This window comes from Echinococcus granulosus, assembly GCF_000524195.1.
Source record: "Echinococcus granulosus chromosome Unknown EG_S00064, whole genome shotgun sequence".
Lineage (NCBI taxonomy): Eukaryota > Metazoa > Platyhelminthes > Cestoda > Cyclophyllidea > Taeniidae > Echinococcus > Echinococcus granulosus.
In genome coordinates this window covers 268323-289514 of record NW_020170444.1, presented here as the reverse complement: position 1 = coordinate 289514, position 21192 = coordinate 268323, and the positions used below count along the sequence as shown (strand labels likewise).

The following is a 21192-nucleotide window of genomic DNA, read 5'->3' as shown; positions in this document are numbered from 1 at the left end:
TCAAGGGAATGGTGGTACACGCATTCACGAACAAGTATGATTTCGGAATGTTTGCAGTATTTGGTAATAAATCTTTTTTTGAGTTTCTCAGTCGTGCTACTACTTATTTCGATGCCTAAACGTGCCACGCTTTAGCTAGATGCAGGGGTATGGAGGTGTACTGAGGAATTGTGCTGACAGGAACCACTTTCCTTTCCATGAAATGTGCTTTTTTTACAAAATTCGAAGTGCTGATTTGACTTAGCTATCTCTCTCATCTATAGTTTAAGAAAATTTCAGAGTCCTTATGGCAATTTCCTTGGTTGATTTTGGCTCTAAATTAAAAATTCCTGATTCGCGGTCTGGCATTAAGTCTGCTGTGCACGCCGAGTGGCAAACTTATTCACGACGCAAGTCTTTAAATGTAAAGTTCTATTTTTCATTTCTGATTAAAATTGAACTCGTTTTTTAACGTCTTCTTGGGTGATTTTAAAAACCTAACGCATATAATGGTTACCAATCCAAGTTGTTTCGGATTTATGCTAAGAGACGTCTTCAATCCTCTTATGGGGGCATTGTTTAAATTTCGCCATTCGGTGGGAGTGTCGCCTTGTTCATTCGTGGAACAGATCGCAAATTTTACGGATCATTCATTGCTGGATATTTTGTCTAAAAAGATTTAGATTTTTCGGCAACATATTTTTATGATGCTTAAAATAGGAGACCTTATGGTTTATATGATGCACAAACCCTAAGTCGTGTGCAAGGCGTTTCGATGAAATCATAAATTTCCCTCTTTTTAGGTTTTCCCTTGTATTCAACGTTTTCTGAAGATGCGAGGTGCGTCCACGTCGACTCTTATGGAGACTGTTAGAGGTTCGTTTTTCTGTCACCCTATTTTCCTTTTCATTGGTTCACAAAGTAGTGACTGATTTTACCAAATTTATGTATTTCAGTATCTAGAGTGATTTAGGGGAATCATGGCTCTCAGTATTGTCATCAAAAGTCATTCCTTTTAGTCAAGTGCCAAGTTATTATTTATTCCACTTTACTGTTTGCCAGCCGGACACATCAAAACAGTGTCTTTGGCCGCCTTTTCCTTCAAAGCACGGCCGATGTCCTTTCACTATGGTGGTTGCGAATCACGATGTTCCCGTTTAACTAACCGTTTGCATTCGGACCTGATTTACTTCAAAGAACTCTGTCCACTCTCAAAATTAGGTCCTTTTGTTTTATTCTACTAGGTCTACTGTTTACGAACCTCTCTTTTCATTGCCAAAGATGCGTAAAAATTGCTTCACCGTTGCTACTTTTCGCTTGTCTAGACTACGCGGAGAGTCTGGGTGAGAGTCGAACCGCCATGACAACTGAAAAGGCGCGAGTCCTGCGTCTCATTGGTAAATTCGGCGAACTGAACGCTAAATCTCCCTTTCCCGTCCCTGCTGATCACAATAACCCTCCGCCTCCACCTCTACCGCAATGAACCCATCATGAATGACTACAATCATGCAGTTTTCATTCCGGAGGGTGTTTATTCAGTTCAATATCCCCGCGTAGGCGAATGTTTAAGTTAGGACAGTACTATGAAGCTCGAAGCACAAAATACGTAATTGTCTATCGACCATTAAAGCAATACAGCAATTGTTAATAGTTTTATGTTAAGTAATCGCTGAAAGCCATGTGGGGGCATTGAGTTGGGTAACTTACGCCAGGAATTCTCTTCAAATAGTTTGTTGTGGGGATATCCGTGAGCGGCGAAACGAAGAAGGTAGGGTTGATTCCATGCAAGTGTAGGCCTTGAGTTGTCTTCGAAGGCGTTATGGTCCAAATAAATGTGGTCTCGGCCTTACCGTGGGTGTAATGAAGAGTCCGGAAAGCAAGTGGTGCTGACATGGTAGCAATTTTCAGAATTAGAAGCAGACGTTCTAGTGGATCCCCGAATAGCAGTTTTGAAGTTATTCCCCAGTAATTCGCATTTCGCTGGTTCAAATCGATAGTGGATTGTGTATTTTGTTGGCAAAACAATCGACACGAAAATTAGGTTTTGGAATAAATTGCTAGCTGATTGTTTTGACAACTAGGAGTTTGGTAACCGAGTTTTCTAGCCAAATTGTTTTTTATGATATGTGTGGCGGGGGACCACCGTAGTACATACCTACTGAAACACCGATATGCGAGGTGCTCGACTCGCGGGCGCGTAGGTAGCTAGAGGATGCACATCGGTAAGTACCGGTAGGCATAGTTACCACGTGTAAAGTACGTGTAAAGAACGAGTGCTGCCATGTTACTTCGTGCCTGGGCTACTTTGATATGGTAATCACTGGGTCAAAAACCTCTGTCAACTCCACTTCAAGTAGATCCAATACAGAGATCTTTTAGTGCTGCCGAACGCCATCCGCCATTGGACAAAAGTTTGATGAAAAAAAAAAAACGACTTCCTTGGCTAATTACCTTAAGAAACTCTGAAAAGTAATCCGCATAAGAAGAGGTCTCATCACTATTAAGTCCTTGGCGAATTTACCCTATTAGCTAAGCCAAGCAAAAAAATACCCATTTAGAGAATCCACTTTTTAAATATCCCTTTCCTTAATGATGGTGGGTTGAAGTCCAACTTTGAAGAATAGACTCTTATCTATGGTCAAAAAGCCTACGCTAAAAAGGACTTGTGGATTAGTCAAAACATCATTCAGTAAAAACAGGTAACTAATATTTTTCTCTCAAAAGAATGTCAAGTGCGTAACAAATAATAATTAATTAATTCTCAAATTAATCCTTTTTATATTCTCTTGGTCGTGGCTTATATTTTACCATTGCTAAGATTTGTATTGAAATAGTGAAATTATTCTGCCCAAATCGTAATGGAAAGGGGGATATTATTGCTGGAAATAAGTTAAAAGACATTAGCACAGGCTTTTCGATGCCAGTAAATATGCTGCTCACGTTTGCTACAAAATCTACCTTAATCAATCTTTATTTGGACTGTTATCAATACCATCGATACTGTCCGTCGTTCATTTACGTACTTGTGTAATTTACATGGATTTGACATGTTTTTCTTTACAAATAGAGGTTTAATTTCCCTCTTATAAACTATTGCTCAGTCATTAGAAAGGAGCCTATCAAATCCTTAGTAGCGCCCCTAGGCTTCCTCGAGGGCGAAATTAGACATTCTACTTGAACAGAATGTGCATTGTCAATGCACAGCAGAACTTGGGGTTACTGACATAGCCTGGAGGCCGAGCCACCCGGCAAAGACACAATGGCGGAGCTCCTAAGGGACGTGTTACACAAATTGAGAGTTAAACAAACAGTTGACGGGCTACACTTCAATAAATGTCCGCTGTTAGTGACTTATAGGTGAAAAGAGGAAAAAAACATTGGTTTTTAGGATAAGGCACTAAGGGCTTCATTTGACTTTTAGTGCCTATGCTAATATTATACCATTTCTGAGAGAAAAAATCAATTATAGAGTCATTCGGGTCACCTCTCACCAAAGACCGACACTTGGAGCAGGACGGAGGAAGCGAAGGAACCTTGCTCTCCTTTCGCTCACCATCCAATAGTCCGTACACGATCGTTGCAAATATCACTACTTGTACATCACACTTTAGTCAGCAGCAATGATCGCCGTGGACAGATTCACCAATTCCTCTATTCTCCTTCTTTTTTGCAGTCCAATATTAGTTTCATGGACTAAAAAAACGAAACTATTAGGATTATTCTGCCTTATTCCTCCCCTTCTAGTTTGATTAAGCGTCTACACCTGATTTACCCCATGTAAACCACCTACCTCATTCTTTCAACCTATCCATCTCTAATTGATTGAGTTCATCCATAAAGCGCTGATGTTTAACACATTTCTAATCAGGCCAAAATATTATTAGCCTTCATGGTCCGGTTGCTTTGAGAAGTCTGATCAGGTCGTAACGCGCACCTAAATTTCAGTAATTGGTTCCAATTCTTAAATGCAATTTGCCATTACAATCTAGGAGCATAAATTTTCCAAGATAAGTTAGGTCATGTGTACCTTCAGAAAAGACAAATGCATAGACAGCAAGGGAGAAGCGCTAAAGTCCTGCTTGAAGTATTTTAGAACATTTACTTCGAATGCACACATTTTAATGCAATCATGTTATCTACGAGCGTTTAATAAAAATATGATAAATGAAGCCTTTCATATGGACTAGTACCTAATAAAGTTGTCTCTATGTCTACCATGAAATAAATTCTGATTACGCTGCATGTAAACTTTGTCCCTTACTGAAAGCACGAGAGTAGGACATAAAATTAGTAGGTTTAGAGGTGTATCCCATCCACATGCAGATTATGGTGAGATTGTATACAGAAGTGGTGCCACAACAAACATTTTTGGGATCCATTTTTAGCAAATAAGTCGTTGGTGAGCACGAAAAAGGCATTCTATTTAGCTATTAGCTGATAAGCAACGCCTGATTTGGCAAGATAGAAGGGAAGGCACTAAGGTTGCTCAGCAAGGGGACATGTGATACCAGTGCCGCGTAGGCCACAATACCCATTAGGATTTTTATGCAGATACTGTTGATGATAGGGCTCCGCGTAGAAGAATTCAGTAAGCAGTCTAATCTCCGTAGTGATGGGTCGCGAAGCGCCCAAAGCCCTCTGAAAGACGTCACGCGATGCCAGTGCAGACTTCAGCTGGTCCTCGGTGGAGACGAAAATCACCGACCTGTACTGCGTCCCAATATCGTTACCCTGACGATTCCCCATGGTGGGATCATGGGACTCCCAAAAGGCCTGCAAAACCAATCAAAAGAATGAGCCCTTCAATTGTTGCTATTTAATTTTCAGTTTGAGAGTCAACTATTCCCGGGGTGTCGTTTTACCCATGTCACCCTATTTTCAAGTGGCCTCTTACATCCCCGAAGCTGGTACAAATGATTCAATTTTAATATAGCGGAAACTTGACTAACTAGGGAGTTGCTAATGCGCAAACCCACGCAAAGCGTAGCTGTCCTAGCATGAGATCGAGTTTTAAACTAAACTACACCCAAGGTATAAATAGTCGGTGAGCTCCATCTCAAAGGCCCAACGGTATCAAGACACTGGATGTTTTAGCATGATGTTTTTTAGACATAATTGAACTAGATCTCCTGCAACAAAGACCAGGCCTGGTTCAAATTCCCAAAATTCACTTTGAGCACTGGAAAATAGCTGATGCCTATTTAAAAGACAAAGCTCAATTGGCGATGACTATCATGATTTCAAAAAATTTGATAAAACTAATAAGACTAGAAATTTGTAGATCGCAATAGAGTTTAAGAAAATATGGGAAATAGGTTACGACTAAACAGCATACTTTAAAAAACAGACCCAAAGCCTTGTAATAAGGTGCCCAATCACATACTGTTGAGAATAGGTTTGGTAAAATGAGGGAAAAGCTTCCACATTGTAGAAAATGTTCAACCATTTATTCCATGCAATCACTGAATGTAGCACTTACTTATCTGAAAATCTGATTAAAACATGATTGTTCAACAAGTGAAGTGCCATATTTAGTGACCCCTAGTATTATCGCTTTCGCTAGGGGCGAAGTGTCAAGAACCACCCATATTTAAAATTTACCTTTAGCAAATCATTGAAATGAGTCAGTTGCGGGTTGTAGATAACTCGTACGACCTCGGCATGACCTGTTTCCTTGGTGCAGACATCCTTGTAGGTCGGATTCCGCGTAGTTCCACCGGCAAATCCGACCAAGAAGGATTCCAGAAAAATTAATTTATGGGTGTATTCATAACAAAGTTAGTTCCAACTACATGAAAATAAAAACCAGGACCATCAAACAACGGGATTTTTGATCGAACATGAGCAGCCAGAATATATCCATAGAGCTAGAGATTCGACGTGCAAAAATGTAAAAGATTGGTAGAACATACAAGATCCATAAATAAAATGATTCAATGAAGTGCAATTTACCTGTGTGGAATAAACGCCAGGCATCATCCAAAATAACCGTTCGGCGCCCCAAAAACAGCCCATTCCAAACATAACACTGAGGTAGCCTTCAGGAAAGGGTGGAAACAATCTGGTCGCCAAAACAGCGTGAGTTTCCGTCATTTAACTAGATAAGGAAAAAGCGCAAGATATTCAAAGCAAACATATGTAGCGATTTCATTGGACATGGGTGCTATGCAAAACGTAGAAGCAAAACCATTTTTTCTCAAATTACGTGACAGCTTTGAGTAACCACAGCAGAGGTTGGTGACGAACTCTAAAGGATTTAAGGCCAATCTTGTAAATAAATAGTGGAGGGGTAGGTAAGTATACAAGGAAAGTGTCCCAACTCATAATCCAAGGCTCAAAGCAGACGCTTTTCCATAATATTACACTAATAGAATTTCAAATTCCAATCATTTAAAGGGAGATGATAAAAACACATAGAATTCACAATTAAAGATAGCTCATCGCAGCGATGGTTGAAAGTATCTAGAAGCACAGAATACCTGCTGAAACTACCCATTATGGCCCCAGAAAACTTAGCTGAGACATCCCAGATAAAAACGTATCAATTATAGCAAATTTTATGAACTGAAGGAGGTGAGGTAGAAACAAGGAGAGCATAACTTGTAAGGAAACTCGAATTTATTATAAAACACGTAGGTGCTGAGACTACTTGTGGGAGTTGCCCGGATTTTAACTATCTGCGAAATTCGACCAAAGCAACCTGCATGCAGACAAAGGCATAGGACCTCTGAATTTCACTTGTCCAAAGAGAAACTAGTAGATATTTGTCTAATGAGAGAGGCCAGCAGACAAATGCAGGTAAGTCGAAAAGACTTACTGCACTTTATTCTGGTATCATGGTGAAATAAAGACAGTTGACTACTAACAGTCCATAAAAAGGGTCGACTTCCGAATAGCATAAGACTGTTTGGGTCTTAACTTCTAAAGCCAATCCTGCTATTCTCTTCGAGGAAACGAAACTTTGGAGATACAAATAAAAGCGAATTCACTTACAAATACAAATGCAAATGGAAGAACACAAATACAGTCTACTACTGCCCGTCCAAATGCCAAAACTTCCGCCGGGAAACAACCATCGCGCCACCACTTATAACGAACCTTGAGATCCACTACAGGGAGCCTAAGTAAACTATATTTGAAAAAAAAGTTGTGTCACTTCTTTGTATAGTAGTGATTTTTTGATTCATCAAATGCTTGGATTGCACAAGTGATAGAACATTAGATTGTATAAATAGTCGGATTTGCTTTAGAACCAATTGAGAAAAGGGTAATTAATTCATGAAAAACGCAAATCATTTAAAACAACTGTAGCATTCTGAGACTCTCTAAAGACGAAAGAAGACAAAACACTCGGGCAGAATATATATTCAGCACGGAGAAGGTGTCTGGACTATTGGCATGGCCCAAAAGGCCAGCCCACCCAGCGAGGTACAAGGGGGCTGATTCAAAGTACAGAAGTAGCGCCTCACCAGTACTGAGGGATAAACCGCTATCGTATCACAACATCAGCTTTATTATCCTTTGTCTATCCTCATGCTAACTTTACCGTACTTATTATCACGGTAACTTTTTTCGAATGATGTAATAGGCCCGGTGTTTTTCTCTTTCACTGCAGCATTCCCACCTTTAGGATGAGCAGACTAGTCGGATGAAAACATTCTTTATTGGGTATTCGTAAATAATGAGACACTGATACGCCTTTAGTCGTGCTCGAAGCACGTTACCTCCTAGGGGGCCGATGCCAGCCTATCCGTCAAGAGAGTCCTATTTACTGGCCTTCGATCATATAAAAAGGCGTATTCAAACAATCGTTTATTACAACAAGCTCTATAGTACCTTTAAATTGCACTTCCTTTTCCGTGTGACAAGCGGCATTACTCCCAGCTAACATATTTTTGAGGCGAAGATGCCACCAGGATTTCAAACGCATTGGACTTTGCTATATTTGCTTCAAAACTTTAAGGGAAAGCCATTACATCTGCGCTAATTTTCATACAGGTTGCCATTTGCATTATTACCACTTATTTTAAACTGACTTGACAGATCTCATTTGACACCCACATTCCATGATACTGTTTTGGTCAATCAACTGGTAATCTGGTTGTATAAAAGGACTGCACATTCTAAACTGTATATTTTGATGTTCCCCTTAGTATTATGCTGGGCGCCACTTGAGAACAGAGGTCCATAAAGCGTTCCTAGTTGTAAGTCCATCATGGGCGTACACGTAAGTGTCGACAGAAGAATTGGTAAGAAATGAGTCTTTCACTCTTAGCAGAGTAGAAAATGGTTTAATGCTAGCGCTAAAAAAAAAAGATTCCCGAAGACTTGCTAATGGTTTTAGTAATCATAACTTTTGTTGTGTTTTCTAAAAATAGCTAAAAAAATTTATCAAATGTAAGAAGCATACATCAGAACATGAATTCCTCCGGCAGACGACATTATATGGCTTTTGGCCAAAAGTAACTAGTTCGCTCATATGATAAGCAAAACCCATTTTACTGTTCCATTTTGGTATACTACACTTGAAAGGGACGTAAACTATTCCACAGTAATTTTTAGCATTAACAAGTTAGCAAATACGGTGGCAAGTCAAATTATTAACAAAATAAGGACATTCTGAGAAATACCATACTAGTATAAATAAACCATCTTCAAGCAATTGACATTTCCTATCCTTTTACAAGGTGAACACGTAATAATATGGTAAGTGATTCAGCACCTTTGGCTCAGTATGAGGTGAATGATCAACGTACTACTATTTGAAATAATGTAAATTTTGTCGCACAAGATAAGCCATTACTGGCTAAAATTAACTAAGAAAGGCTTTTAACACTTGAATTTTTATTAACTTACGCTTGTACAAGTTCGCAGTTGTGATTATTATCAAATGTGATTGGAACGTGTGTAAATGTGTCCATCATTTCCCAACGGCAAACCATTTTTTGCCTGCCATGACTGAAATTATCACAAATTTTTTTTATGATTTCGGTCACGTATTATGACTTGGCAATGTGCGTACGCACATGTATACATCGTAATTTTATTCTTGAATATACTTAAGGAAGTGCATGTTAAAATTAACAACTTTCATTTCCTTAGATCAACTGCCTAAAATCACCCTATGAATACAGAGAAAATCAGTCTTATTAGCTCCTGGTAATTGTCACTTTTGCTATGGCAGCATGTTGATTGAGGAATAACACCTTCTGCTATGCATCGTTAGAGTCTGTGCGTAGACGACGACGAAAGTAGCTATTTATCATCTTAAACTCTGATGGACTCAGCCAAAAATTAGAGGTCACGGAGTACTTATATCGAGAATCCACCAGGAAACCAATAATGACAGGCTGCAGACACCGCGGTAAAAAGGTCTGGTGGAGGGTAAGCTCTTTTAGTGGGAAGAAGCTCTTTGAAGTCTAATTTCCGCTTTCCGTATAGAATATAGTATAATCACATATTTTGTTAAACAAAAATGTTTGGTTGTGTTAGGTGATATTTTGTGCTAATGACCAAATACAGTTGGTCCTAGTCTTGAGACGAGATTTGGAATGACACTAGGCGACCCAATTGCTGAAAATATTGCAAATGCAAGCATCGCTGACTTTGACCACGCTGCTAGAGCTGCTCTCCAGTCCACAGGGTGCGGGTCTTAGCGCAGCCTCCTGATTGGTACACTGGATTACAGGCCTACGTGCAGGCAGCATCAAAACGAAGGGCCTTTCATCAGCGTGAAGGCAAACCGTGCCACAGCGATGGCATTTGGTCGGGAAAGGCAATCACCAACCAATCTCTCCACTGCCTCCGCCCCCGCCTCAGCCCCCACCTCCTCAGCAGATGCTGCGTCTCCCCACAATCTGGCTGCACGCCTACGCAACCTAGCGTCCAGTTTTCCCCGCTTCCAGAGCATGTTCGACCGCCAGCGTAACACCCCAGCAGCAACATCATCTACTCGTGGTTCAAATCGTACCGGTATGAAAATGACGCGAGGTGTTGAAACCTACCAACAGCAGATCCAGAAACTCGAGGACATTATCGCTGAGCTGCTCAAACAGGTAGCGTTCAAAGACGAACAAATCGCCTATTTGTCATCCGAACTGGACAAGTATCAGTCAGTATTCAATCAGAAGCCATCAGTTCTTGGTGTTGCGCGTTCGTGGGAGGCCAAAATGGAGATACGGGGCACCAAAAGTGAAACCGACGGTGGACGCAGAAACCGCGGAATTGGCATCTCTGCGGAGCCTCGGGCTCTCAAAATGGACGAGAAAGAGCATCCAAAGCACTACCCCAAAACTGCCAAGTAATCAGTCCCTTTGCACACATTTTTCACTTATTGTATAAATTAGCTAAAGGTTTATCTCTTTAATGCATCAAACTTTGAAGGATTGCGAAGAAATTGAATTAAAATCTCTATCATTCAAATGGCGCAGGAGCTGTGTGCGTTGGAAGGATGAAGTGGGTAAAATTTTTACCTTACGTAGGTAAGAATAATGTTTCCCCGACTTTCTAAATTAACAGAAATGTTTATGGCTACAACGTAGCCTTTTAATACTGTTCTTTGTGTGGTGTAGTGAGGACCTCATAACTTGTCTAAAAAATATGAAATCGGGTTATGAATATGCTTACACTTGAATATGCATTAGTGCGTGAAATACCGAGACTCAAATTCCAAGCTGTTCTTAAGATGTAGATAAGGCTGACACGTGCCCTGCGTTTTCGTAGAAATCACCCTATAACTTCCCAAACCATAAATTTAAACATTAGAAGCTATTACTTCAAAAAATGCAGTGGCTTTCGGACTCCTAAATCAGATGCCAAATCCTCCGATTCTTCGAAGAAGCCACTCAAAGCATGAAGAGAAATGGTCTTACAATGCATTTAACCTAGCATTGTTTTCGCGGTAATCTTGCTAAAAACTCCAGACAAATTATTCTTTAGTTATTTATGTTAACCTGCATCAAAGCATAGTTTTTTTGATCCCAGTTTTGTAGATATCCTCATAAAGCTTATGTTTTCTTCTGCATGAAAGAATGTGAATTCAACCGAACAATAACGTTGAGATGTTTTGGTGCTGTTTCAACTTTCAACTAAATTAGTTTCATTTAGAATAGCCCAAGAAAAGGGTTTCGCGTTAAATGCATTATTTTACCCACCCAACATGTCGCTCACTACCCGAGTAGTTAAGACCTGTGCTACAATAATTCACCCAAAATACATGGGGCTGATTAATTTGACGTCCTTTTTTCATCTCACAATTTAAAATGACTGGCAGTTCTTAAAACATGCCTCTCCTAATTTTCACCCATTCCACTGATGCGTCCAGATTCTGCTCTGAGCAGCCAACAGCCAACTCGAGTGTGTCAACAATTTGACGTGGCACTTAGAGTAACAAAATGTGTGCAATTATTTACTTAATATGCGCAGCTCGATCCAGATGTGCAACCCCATTGGTGCCACTACTGTTGGAATGGACCAGGTCCTGTTCTGCTCAAACAGGCCCTTGTGAACTGGTGCGACCTTAGTAAAGTGCGATTCCGTACTTTAATCACTATGGTTACATTCATTAGGAGGCACATGATAGCCTTGCAGGATATAACCATATTCTGCAAGCCTTATCCGTACACATCTAAAGTTTCATGTTGTGCCCTATGGCTCATTTCTATTTCTGCTGGCTAACTTACTTGAAGGCCAAGGCAAAACAAAATGTACTAATAAGAGCATTTTTTGAAGGCATTTAAAACTGATACGCACCGTGGGTTGATTTAACCAATGTTTTCTTGTTTTTTGGAATGGGATCTGCTTGTTTCTACGTGTAGAACTGTTTGATTTAGCGGCAGTGAATACCTCCGCTAGCTTAAACACATCGGAGGGATAGAACAGAGAACCGAGTGGTGAGATGTGAACTTTCAACTTATTCTTTTGTTGTAGTTATCCAGATGGGAAAAGTAGTGACACCAATCCTGGTGAAGCAAGTTGTGCTCGAGGCCCAAAAACGGAAGTAGTCGGGCAACAATGATTTAAACAAAATCTAAAAGGGGGAAAACAGCCTAGAAGTGGGTAATAACAGCTGTTAGTAATTCACATAATTATTTGGAAGGTGAATAAGTGATACTTAATGCACATGAATATAAACGATATAACTAGCATTTTGGAGAACTGCATATCTATTTTGTTTAGCTTAATGAATGGCGCCTGATTTATGCACTATTTCCACGTACATGAATTAGATGTACGTAGACACTCGGAAAATGAGACGAGGGCCGATGATATTGGTCGAAATTTTAGTACACAAAGTTTATTCCCCAAGTTTATTTCCCATCCTTCCCTATTATTTGACTATTGTTTGCTTTTGTAAATTGTCAACACTTGTGATGTCCAACATTAATTCGACTTCTTTGTTTTCGCCTGTTGATTTTAAAAAGTGTGAGACGCAGGGCGGAACAATTCAGTCAACATGTCGAAGGAATAGCTTTTCCAGTTTAGCCTGAATCTTGACTGTTTTATGGTTACTGGGAGAAAAAGATTAGGACTCCGGCCCCTTGGTTTGACGTAAAGATACATTGTACTTTGCTGAGTAAAGATACCTTCCTTTCCAACGAACTTGTCCCAAAACTGCATTTACTTCCTGTAAATGTGTGCATCTTGCCATTAACTTTTAAGAGCAGATATGTGCCAAGCACTCCACATCCTCTCTTACCGCTCAAATTCGGCGAAACTGTTCAGAGTGTGCCACCTCTTAAACCTAATCGACACGACGTCATGGACTTTGCAACACAGGATAGTGCTGCACATTCTTAAGTCCCACTCTTGAATCATGAAGGGCTTTTAGCCACTGACTAGTGGACCAAAGGGGACTGCAGCGACTTTCCCCTCTTTACCGTAGCACATTACGAATTCTTCAGGAACAATAGGAATGTCACAATAGATTATTTTTCGTATTGGTGGAATTAGGCTTAATTCCACGTTCAAACTTTCAGAACTCGGGAGATACTGAATCAGGCGATTTTGGAGAATGATTTCATGAAGAATTTGGACACCTCACAGGTGGTCGAGATTGTGGAGTGCATGTATTCTGTCAACTTCGCCACAGGCAATACCATTATCCGAGAGGGAGAACTGGGTTCCGTGGTTTACGTTATGGAAGGTAAGTGTAGGATTTGAGACAAATATGCATGCAGTCCGTCAGGTGTTTTCGAAACTTGGAGACATTTCGCTCGAGATTTTATTGTAGCTTTGGAAAGTTGGCTCATATATGTATGCAAATACAACTGGATAGCCTTAGTTACAACTGTCGTCAATCTCAATTATTGAATCAAATGGACCCTGGCCGTTTGTAAGAAGGCCTTTAGTCAATCTGACCCTTCTGTTCTCAATAACACGCATCACCAAAGCGTAATCAGAGGTCAGAGTGCGTTTAGAAACCGACATTGGTCATAAAATCAAAATTCTGGAACCTATCCGTTGACTGGAGAATTACGGTATAATTGCAATTATTTGAACTGCCCTTTAAGAGGCTGTAAAAGACACGCAATCACTTACATGCCAAATTCATAAGGTACGAATTGATAGACTTCATTCTATGGGTGCAGTAACCTTTGCTGTGCTCTTCTATTTTCAACCCTCATATCATAAAATATCATTACAGTTGAACTGACTAATGTTATTCAATCTTACTTCCCTTACGTGTCAAGTTTATGCTGGTACCCCAACTTCAGAAGCCTCTCGTACACCTTTTTATAGAGCCCTTAGAGGAAGTGGGATAGCGGAGAATACCACCCAAAAGTGGTTCAAATGAGCAATTTGACTTTGATGATAAAATATCTAAAGATGTAACACTTTCAGTCCGATTCTTCTCTCCATACAACAAAATAATCATCTGCCACTGTTTGTTAAATTAATGGGGGAATGGAGTTTCAAAAACAACTTTTAGCAATGCATAACGTGAGTGATAAAAGAATTTGTTTTTCTATGCACTAAGTGCTCACATGCCTTCCACTTAAATCTTGAAAGATCGTCCGTGTTTGCAGCACTTCGTTTGCCTACATCATAAAAACCCGCTATGCATTTGGACTGTTTATAGACTGACTGGCTGAGCTGCGATGAGGAATGGTTTTTGTGTCTCGCATATAATTTTTTTTCGAGTAAACGAACACTTTAATTAGTACCTTTAAACGATCCACTAACTACTCACTTCATAGGGTACACACCATGCTTGCTTTGAGTATGTGTTGGACTGCAGACACGAGTATCTAGCAAAGATTTTGCACTTGTTGAAGGCCAAACAACGATTAGGGCTAGATTTCACTTACTGGATACAATCCGACCGTGTTCAGAAGTACATTTCCCCAGGGAAATATCTAAGAGCATTAGATTGGTGGTAAGGTGTTTTAGCCTTACAAGACAAAATACTGCATACCGCAGCAAAACGTACCCCTGAAAAGACCCCATGCTGCATCGTAAGACCGGAAGGAGGAAAATGGATGCCATTTTATCCGTGGCCTCCGTATTTTTTTAAAAGTATTTTACCAAGTGATCAGCGTTTTGTCTTTGCGCTATCACCAGGCAACGAAATGTGGAATGAAATTTAGTCTGGGCTAGACTGTCTTTTGGGGAGTCGTCACAACACCTAACATTATTTTTGTTTCAACAGTTTATTTAGGTGATGGTTGCAGAAATTCGTAAGTTTTTAGAGTTTTAAACAGTTCGAACTTTTCTAGTTACCCCACGGCCCTAACCTAATGCATCTTTATTCACTGTAATAACACAAATAGCCAATAGTATGTTTGGGACTAAGAAATTGGGTGGTGATAAGTCTCGAGGGAGGAATAGTTAGTAGCCGATTGATTGTCCACCGAACAAAAACCCTTTAGAGGAAATTATAATAATTACCACACAGCCCCACTTTGCAATGCTGAAGCATTGCCGAGTACATTCAGACTATGTGACAGTGTTTCTGGCCAAATTTTACCATATGTCGTTATTTGCTTGCAACCAGATGTCATGATCAGAACAGCAAGTAAACACTGACATATGCCACAAATCAATTTGTAACATTCACTGCAATAATTAAGATCAGATCAATTTTGATCGAAGAAAGTGTCAAATCACAAGTGAAGAATCCAAGTTCACGTTCCCTAGTTGTCCATGTTGGTCCCTAGTCAGTATGAACATGAATTGAAGGTATTCCTACAAACGGATTGGTCGTAAACCAATCCTCAGTACTTCTATTCCTAAAATGACTTAATACTAACCGATTAAAAGGGAATTATTATGCTCTATTGCAGAATTACCCATCATTTAATGCGCAGTTCTCAAATGCGTGTTTAACTACAAAGAGGGTATGCAGTTCATTAACGATTTTTGGCTGATAAGTAAAGGCACACTTCAAAAGCGACGTGATCAAAGGCCTTCACTTGTTAAATGTTTCTATCCACTCCTACAATTTTACAAGTTTTTGTCTAGCATTTTACTTAACCAGGCGGATTTTATACCGGGACGGAGTGCTGTGCTCCTGTGTCATAGAGGTCGATCCCAATTCAACTTATTTCAGTTGAATTGTGTGACATTTACACCCTTTTGTATTATCCGCAGAAATACGTAAAATACTATTTACAAAAGTACTTTAAAATCGCTAAACAACATCTTGAAAGTAGACAGAATGTCATGCATCAACTCACTAGAACAAAGTACTAGGCATCAGTTTGATTGATATTACTTTATGCCCTGTAAAAGGAATCATTCATAAATTGCTTTTATTTAAATAAAAGTGGTTATTTGGAGAAGTAGCTGTAGTTATGACCAGCGACTACTAAACCATTGTTAGTTATGTAACATCAAAAAAATTCAAAAGCAAATCGCTGGGTGGGCTGAGCTGGTAAGGTGATGATTTGATGGGAACAGGTTAGGATTGTTTTTTACATAAAGCACCAATTGTACTAAATTAACCGAACGGCTGTAGCTCCCAAGGAAGGCACTGTTAACATCGATTCAAAGTTTTTCAAATTTGAGAAGTTTGGCAATTTCTACATTAAAGTAACTGCTTTTTGTATTTTGCAGAAAAAAACAGCTTCAAGGGGCACTAGAATACAGGTACATGCGGAAGATGTTACACAATAATTATTTGTAGAAACATTTTCTTAACCTCGTTGTCAGTCGACATCATCCTTGATTCTGAGTGGATTACAAACCCGTTATATATCGTGCATGTTATACAGCAATGTTTGAGATCAGCTTTTGTGTTGTAGTTATTATCGGGTACCTAAGGCAACTTGCTTATATAATAACTAAAATTCCTAACACATCTAGGGGAGTAAAAACAATTAACAAAGTTAGAATTACTTGCTTCTTGATGGCGCTTCTGTAAAACTATTAATTTAAATGTGAATTTCCAACGTCAGCCCATCCATCTTGATTTGATGTTAAAGTACTATCTGAGAATGGCTGCAGATTAAACGATGCTTCGCATTTGTTATAAACATTAACCACCTACTCTTAATTACAACAAAGTATTATGGTTGCATGGTATAATTTTAGTTTGGGTTTTAAACATTTTGAATCCTGCTTTAATGGCTTGAATTCTCACAAGAGTGATGTTGTTGAACCGAATCTGCTGCATTTAATGATAGTGCGATCTATTGAAACATTCAGCTCTTGCAGGAGAATAGTGTGAAAGTGTACGAAAAGTGACTGATGCAGGCTTTAAGGCGACTTCACATATGTGATTGCTTATTGGCTTCTACCAAATACATTTCAACCCCCTTTTTATGCTAAAACAGTGGCCGTGTTAATAAGGTATTAATAATTTGCCCGCAATTTAGGATACCTTCGCTTCGCTATACACACTTTCTGCATACTTCTGTATCCAAGAGTCTGCAGATCACAACGTTGTCCGATCAGAAAACAGTGATTTGGTGGCAAAATAAAACCCAAATTTTAACACCACTGCGCAATTTTGTGACTTTTGGAATGTACAACAGGAGTGAAAATATGATGTATTTACATTTCTTGAAGATGGGGAATTCAGAAGACGCAACAAGTATTCTCTTTGTAGTTAGTCCGTCAGCTTCATCAAGCTTATTTGACATATTTGATTTGCACTTGACTGGCAGACATCTCTTGCCATTTCACTTTTCAATTCTGTGAATTTTCTAGTTAATTACCGCCTATCACTTGTCTTAAGTGATAAATTTTAAACTGGCAGCCTGCGACAAAAAGCAAATCCACATAAAATCCCAAAAACCAAATAGCTTTGTTTCGCGTTGAACCTTCACTACCCTTTGAATCAATTTTACCGTTTTTGCCTTTTCCTTGTTTCTCAGAAAAAGGAGAAAAAGGGTTATTGAGTTTCATCCAGCATCTTTGCTCTCCTGAGGAGTTATGGTGGTGACATTGAAATACCGATTTTGCTGTCATTACTTCACTCGGCTAAGCGTTGATGTACGTGCCAATTTTATGAGTCGATGTGACTGAGTGATTACTTCGCATCAAAACAGCTTTTCCGTTTTACAGATCCATCATTTCTAGTTTAGTTGTTCTAATTAGAAAACATATGTCCATTCCCAATATTTTCACTGGCTGTATTAGAAAAATCTTCAACTTCACTATCTTATTCATTACAAAACCCTATTAATGATTCATGTCAGTATCAGTAAGCTATTCTCGTGTCAGAAATAAAAACCCTCGTAAATGTAAGGACAAATTTGTTTATGAAATGGTTTTAGACAGACTTCAAACTAGCTCTTATCTATGGTTCCCTACTTCGTTTTGACACTTTTTTTAGTCTTTGATTTGATTTCCTTATGTTTCCCGATTATAAACCAGCCCTGTAAATAAGTGTTAATTTCTGGGGCAAATTCCACTGACTGTTAATTTAGACACCTTTAAGTATCCTCCCGCATTCACGGGGATATTACCAAATTTTGAACACTTTGTTAATACGCCAGTTTGTGACAATAAGATGAGCGATCTCTAAATAAACGGAATTACTTGCCAAGTGTATTCCACCAGCATCGCCAAGGCTGTTTTGTTAGTCATTTATCTACTGACTTGCAAAGTTTTGTTCAAAATCAAACAAATACAGCACATTCTTAAGTCAATTTTTATTTGTTACAACCAGTCACAATTTAGGTAAACAGTGAATTAATTAGAATTGTCACCACGATACAGTCGCCCTTTGTGTGAAGTAGCAAGCCCACCATCCAAAATGCCATTGGCGAAAGATTTAAAAGGTACAGCAAGTTTATCAATCTGCTCTTTGATCCTCAGCTAAGAATGTGAAATTTACCTGCTTTTAGGCAAATTACTGTCGAAATTGCTTTGGAGGTTTTAAATGCTTTCACAATTGTTAGTGCATAGCAAGCGAAGTCTAATAGAGAAAAAAAGCCTTTTTTCTATTTCAGAGGGAGTAATAGAGGTTAGTCGAGAAGGCAATCCGCTTCGCCTAATTTCCCATCCAACAGTTTTCGGTGAACTGGCAATCCTCTACAACTGCATGAGAACAGCCACAGTAAAGGGTAAATGCACCGCCGTGCATACTTTCCATTAAAATCGTCTGCATGAGGGGCGGGTGACGTTTTATGCTCTCCCAATTCCCCTTAATTTTTAATGGAACCTGCTTTTGTTTGTGGAGCACACGCGTTCAGGAATGATGGTGTCTCCCTCTTTTTAATGTTATTTAGCCATCAATCCCTGTTCTTTGTGGGCAATCGACCGGAAATCATTCCAGGCCGTTATGATGCAAACTGGCATTTTGAAACACCATCGGCATTTGGAATTTCTCAAAAGGTAGAATTTGAGCCAAATTTTACTAGAACCGATGCTTAAAGCTCGGCTTGGTGGGCAAAACCCTTTGTATTCGACTTATAACATTGGAAAAGTAATCACTCGATGTTTTTTAGCTACCAAGAATTATCTTCTTTAATAATAATTGTGGAAAGGCAAATGAACTGGTAGATTACTTGGGGGAATTATGAACTATCTCACTAATTTTTTGGGAAAGAAAACATTCCTTTTCAGTAAACCATATTACTTTTACCAACTTCCGTAATCATACTGACGAAGTACCCGAGCCTTTGCATAACTTTAGCCACAAATGTGATTATCTTTTACTTTACACTAACTTCATGGGAAACAAGATTTTTACATCATGACCCTGGAAGCGGATCTCCTTGTCTTGACTTGACTGTAATAAATGGGAACTATTTAAATATATAATTAATTTTTGAGCCTACGAGGAGCGACAGCTCCGCTGTAAGAACTATTTACCTTCAGTAATGCTTCTAAATTGTACATTTAAGACACTCCTCAATTAACTGAAAACTAGAGCTAAACCAGTCTTCATAATACCTGCCTATTCTCATTCACGCTTATCCATGCAACAAGGCGCATTTTGATTGGACCAGCAAATCATGCGCCTTTATTAAGCACCTGTACTTTTACATCCACTACTACAGTAAGGTAATTAATATTTTATAATGCTACAAAAAACACTTTTGAAGTTTGCACTGTTGTTCTTTGCGCTCCTTTTGTAGGCAAGAAAAGTGACTTGCCTTTGCTTCCAGAATGATGAAAAGGAGAACCTTGGAATTATAGAATCGTAGAATTACTGTCGGGATTAAATTGTCATTAAGCATGAAATGTTGGATTTACATAAGTACCCATTATATAATTTGATGTTCCAATGACATCCCAGTCTGATTTTCCTTAAATTTTCACTTCCTTTATTTTTCTTTAATTTCTGCTCTTTCAAATGCCTCTATGGTTCGTGACTGCTTTTTTAAGTGCAAACCGGGATAGTTATTTCTAAAATTTGAACATAAAATAAGTAGCATTGAATAGAAAGAAGGTAAAAAACCGCCTAAGGCTTCTTTAATTTATCCCAAGGAGGTTCTATTTCTGGTTTTAATAGTAGCAGGCGAAAGCAGCCTTAAATAAAGTATCCGAATGTCCATCTGCTATCCTAGGGACATTGCGTAAACTAAAAGCGGAAAATGAAGGAAATTGGTTTTTACATAGGCGTTCTGTAAATTAGAGGATAGTAAGAAGCCGCAAATCACCCTCTTTTCTGTCGTTGCAATAAAAATGAGCTTCCAAATGTTGCACTCCACTTTGACGCTTGGTAGGGTGTTGTGATATTTCCTACAATAATTGAAACCCTTCAAAACTTATACAAAGATGTTTCTTGACAAAAAGTTTCCTGAAATTAGAGGAGTTATTAAAAAGTTAGTTGCTGGTATAGATTATCTGAAGGCCAAGCCTAGTGCGTTAGTTAGGTTGCAAACTACATAATTAGTATGTTTTGATAAGAACATCGAAAATGCTTTTGAATCCGGCCCTTCTCGAAGTGAGCACCATGAACTTCCGCAGCGCGAGCTATGAATGGAGGATAAGTTTCGTAAACTTAAGCCATTTTATCCAGCTCCATTAAGATGACTGATTTTCTGCACTCAGCGTCCCAACATTTGCCCAACTGGCGTCGGAGACGCTGGCCAAATTTGTGGACCTTCTGGAGGAGGTGCATTACGAGCCGGGCGAGTACGTGATTCGCCAAGGGGCAAGGGGGGACACCTTTTACATTATTGCGTCAGGGCAGGTGCAGGTGACACAAAATGCACGATCTTCAACAGATACTCCACTTTCATCAACATCTCCGAAAGAGGAGAAGGAGACCTTTGTCCGTCTTATGGGTCGAGGTGAATGGTTCGGCGAGAAGGCTCTAAAAAAGTGTGTTTTTTGAGTTTTTGTGCTAGTAATACATCTTGCCAGAATCACTTGAAGGTAACTTAAAACTCACTTTCGATATGTAGTGATTTGCCTTCTAATTATACACCTTGATATTACAGTGAATTGAACAACAATTTTTGATGGGTTCTTTCAAATTTCTAACCATAGAATCTTTCACAACGTTCAAATAAGGACTTTTAACTCTTTCAAATAAGCGGTGCTGACGAAAGCTTGATATTTGATGAGTTACTTTGGTAAAATCTGGTAGCTAAATGATAGATTCATTTTGAATGCGTCAAACACGAACGCAATAATCCATGGAAATACCGTCTTATTTGATCAATCCATGGCACATCAAACTTTCAGTTTCAGTCTGAAGTGTTTGCTTTGTTACATTCGAAACGCTCGAAGCTCTACACTCCAACTGACACCACACTCAGACGTTCCATTGATATCATCAGTAAAGCATACTTGATATATTTAATCATTCTA

At 39.1% G+C, this 21192-nt stretch overlaps 3 protein-coding genes across 3 annotated transcripts in view; 2 read left to right on the top strand and 1 right to left on the bottom strand. All coding sequences in view use genetic code 11, as the record gives it.

Moving 5' to 3' along the window:
* Positions 1-1462, top strand: part of EGR_06841 (Beta-catenin-like protein) — a gene marked incomplete at both ends in the record, with an annotated part of 6606 nt that extends 5144 nt beyond the window's left edge. Inside the window, 2 exons of the mRNA XM_024496090.1 lie at positions 783-855; positions 1305-1462. Of these exons, the coding sequence (XP_024349510.1) occupies positions 783-855; positions 1305-1462 (231 nt within the window). The remainder of the gene's footprint in view (positions 1-782; positions 856-1304) is intronic.
* Positions 1463-4455: 2993 nt separating this feature from the next.
* Positions 4456-7055, bottom strand: EGR_06840 (Peptide methionine sulfoxide reductase msrA; the record flags this gene model as incomplete). The annotated part of the gene is made up of 4 exons (XM_024496089.1): positions 4456-4752; positions 5581-5667; positions 5932-6040; positions 7015-7055. The coding sequence occupies 4 exons, from the start codon at positions 7053-7055 to the stop codon at positions 4456-4458; spliced, it is 534 nt and encodes a 177-aa protein (XP_024349509.1).
* A 2679-nt stretch (positions 7056-9734) lies between these two features.
* EGR_06839 (cGMP-dependent protein kinase) overlaps positions 9735-21192 on the top strand; it is a gene marked incomplete at both ends in the record, with an annotated part of 17939 nt that continues 6481 nt past the window's right edge. The window contains 5 exons of the mRNA XM_024496088.1: positions 9735-10279; positions 12957-13123; positions 18378-18491; positions 18657-18762; positions 20428-20700. Of these exons, the coding sequence (XP_024349508.1) occupies positions 9735-10279; positions 12957-13123; positions 18378-18491; positions 18657-18762; positions 20428-20700 (1205 nt within the window). The remainder of the gene's footprint in view (positions 10280-12956; positions 13124-18377; positions 18492-18656; positions 18763-20427; positions 20701-21192) is intronic.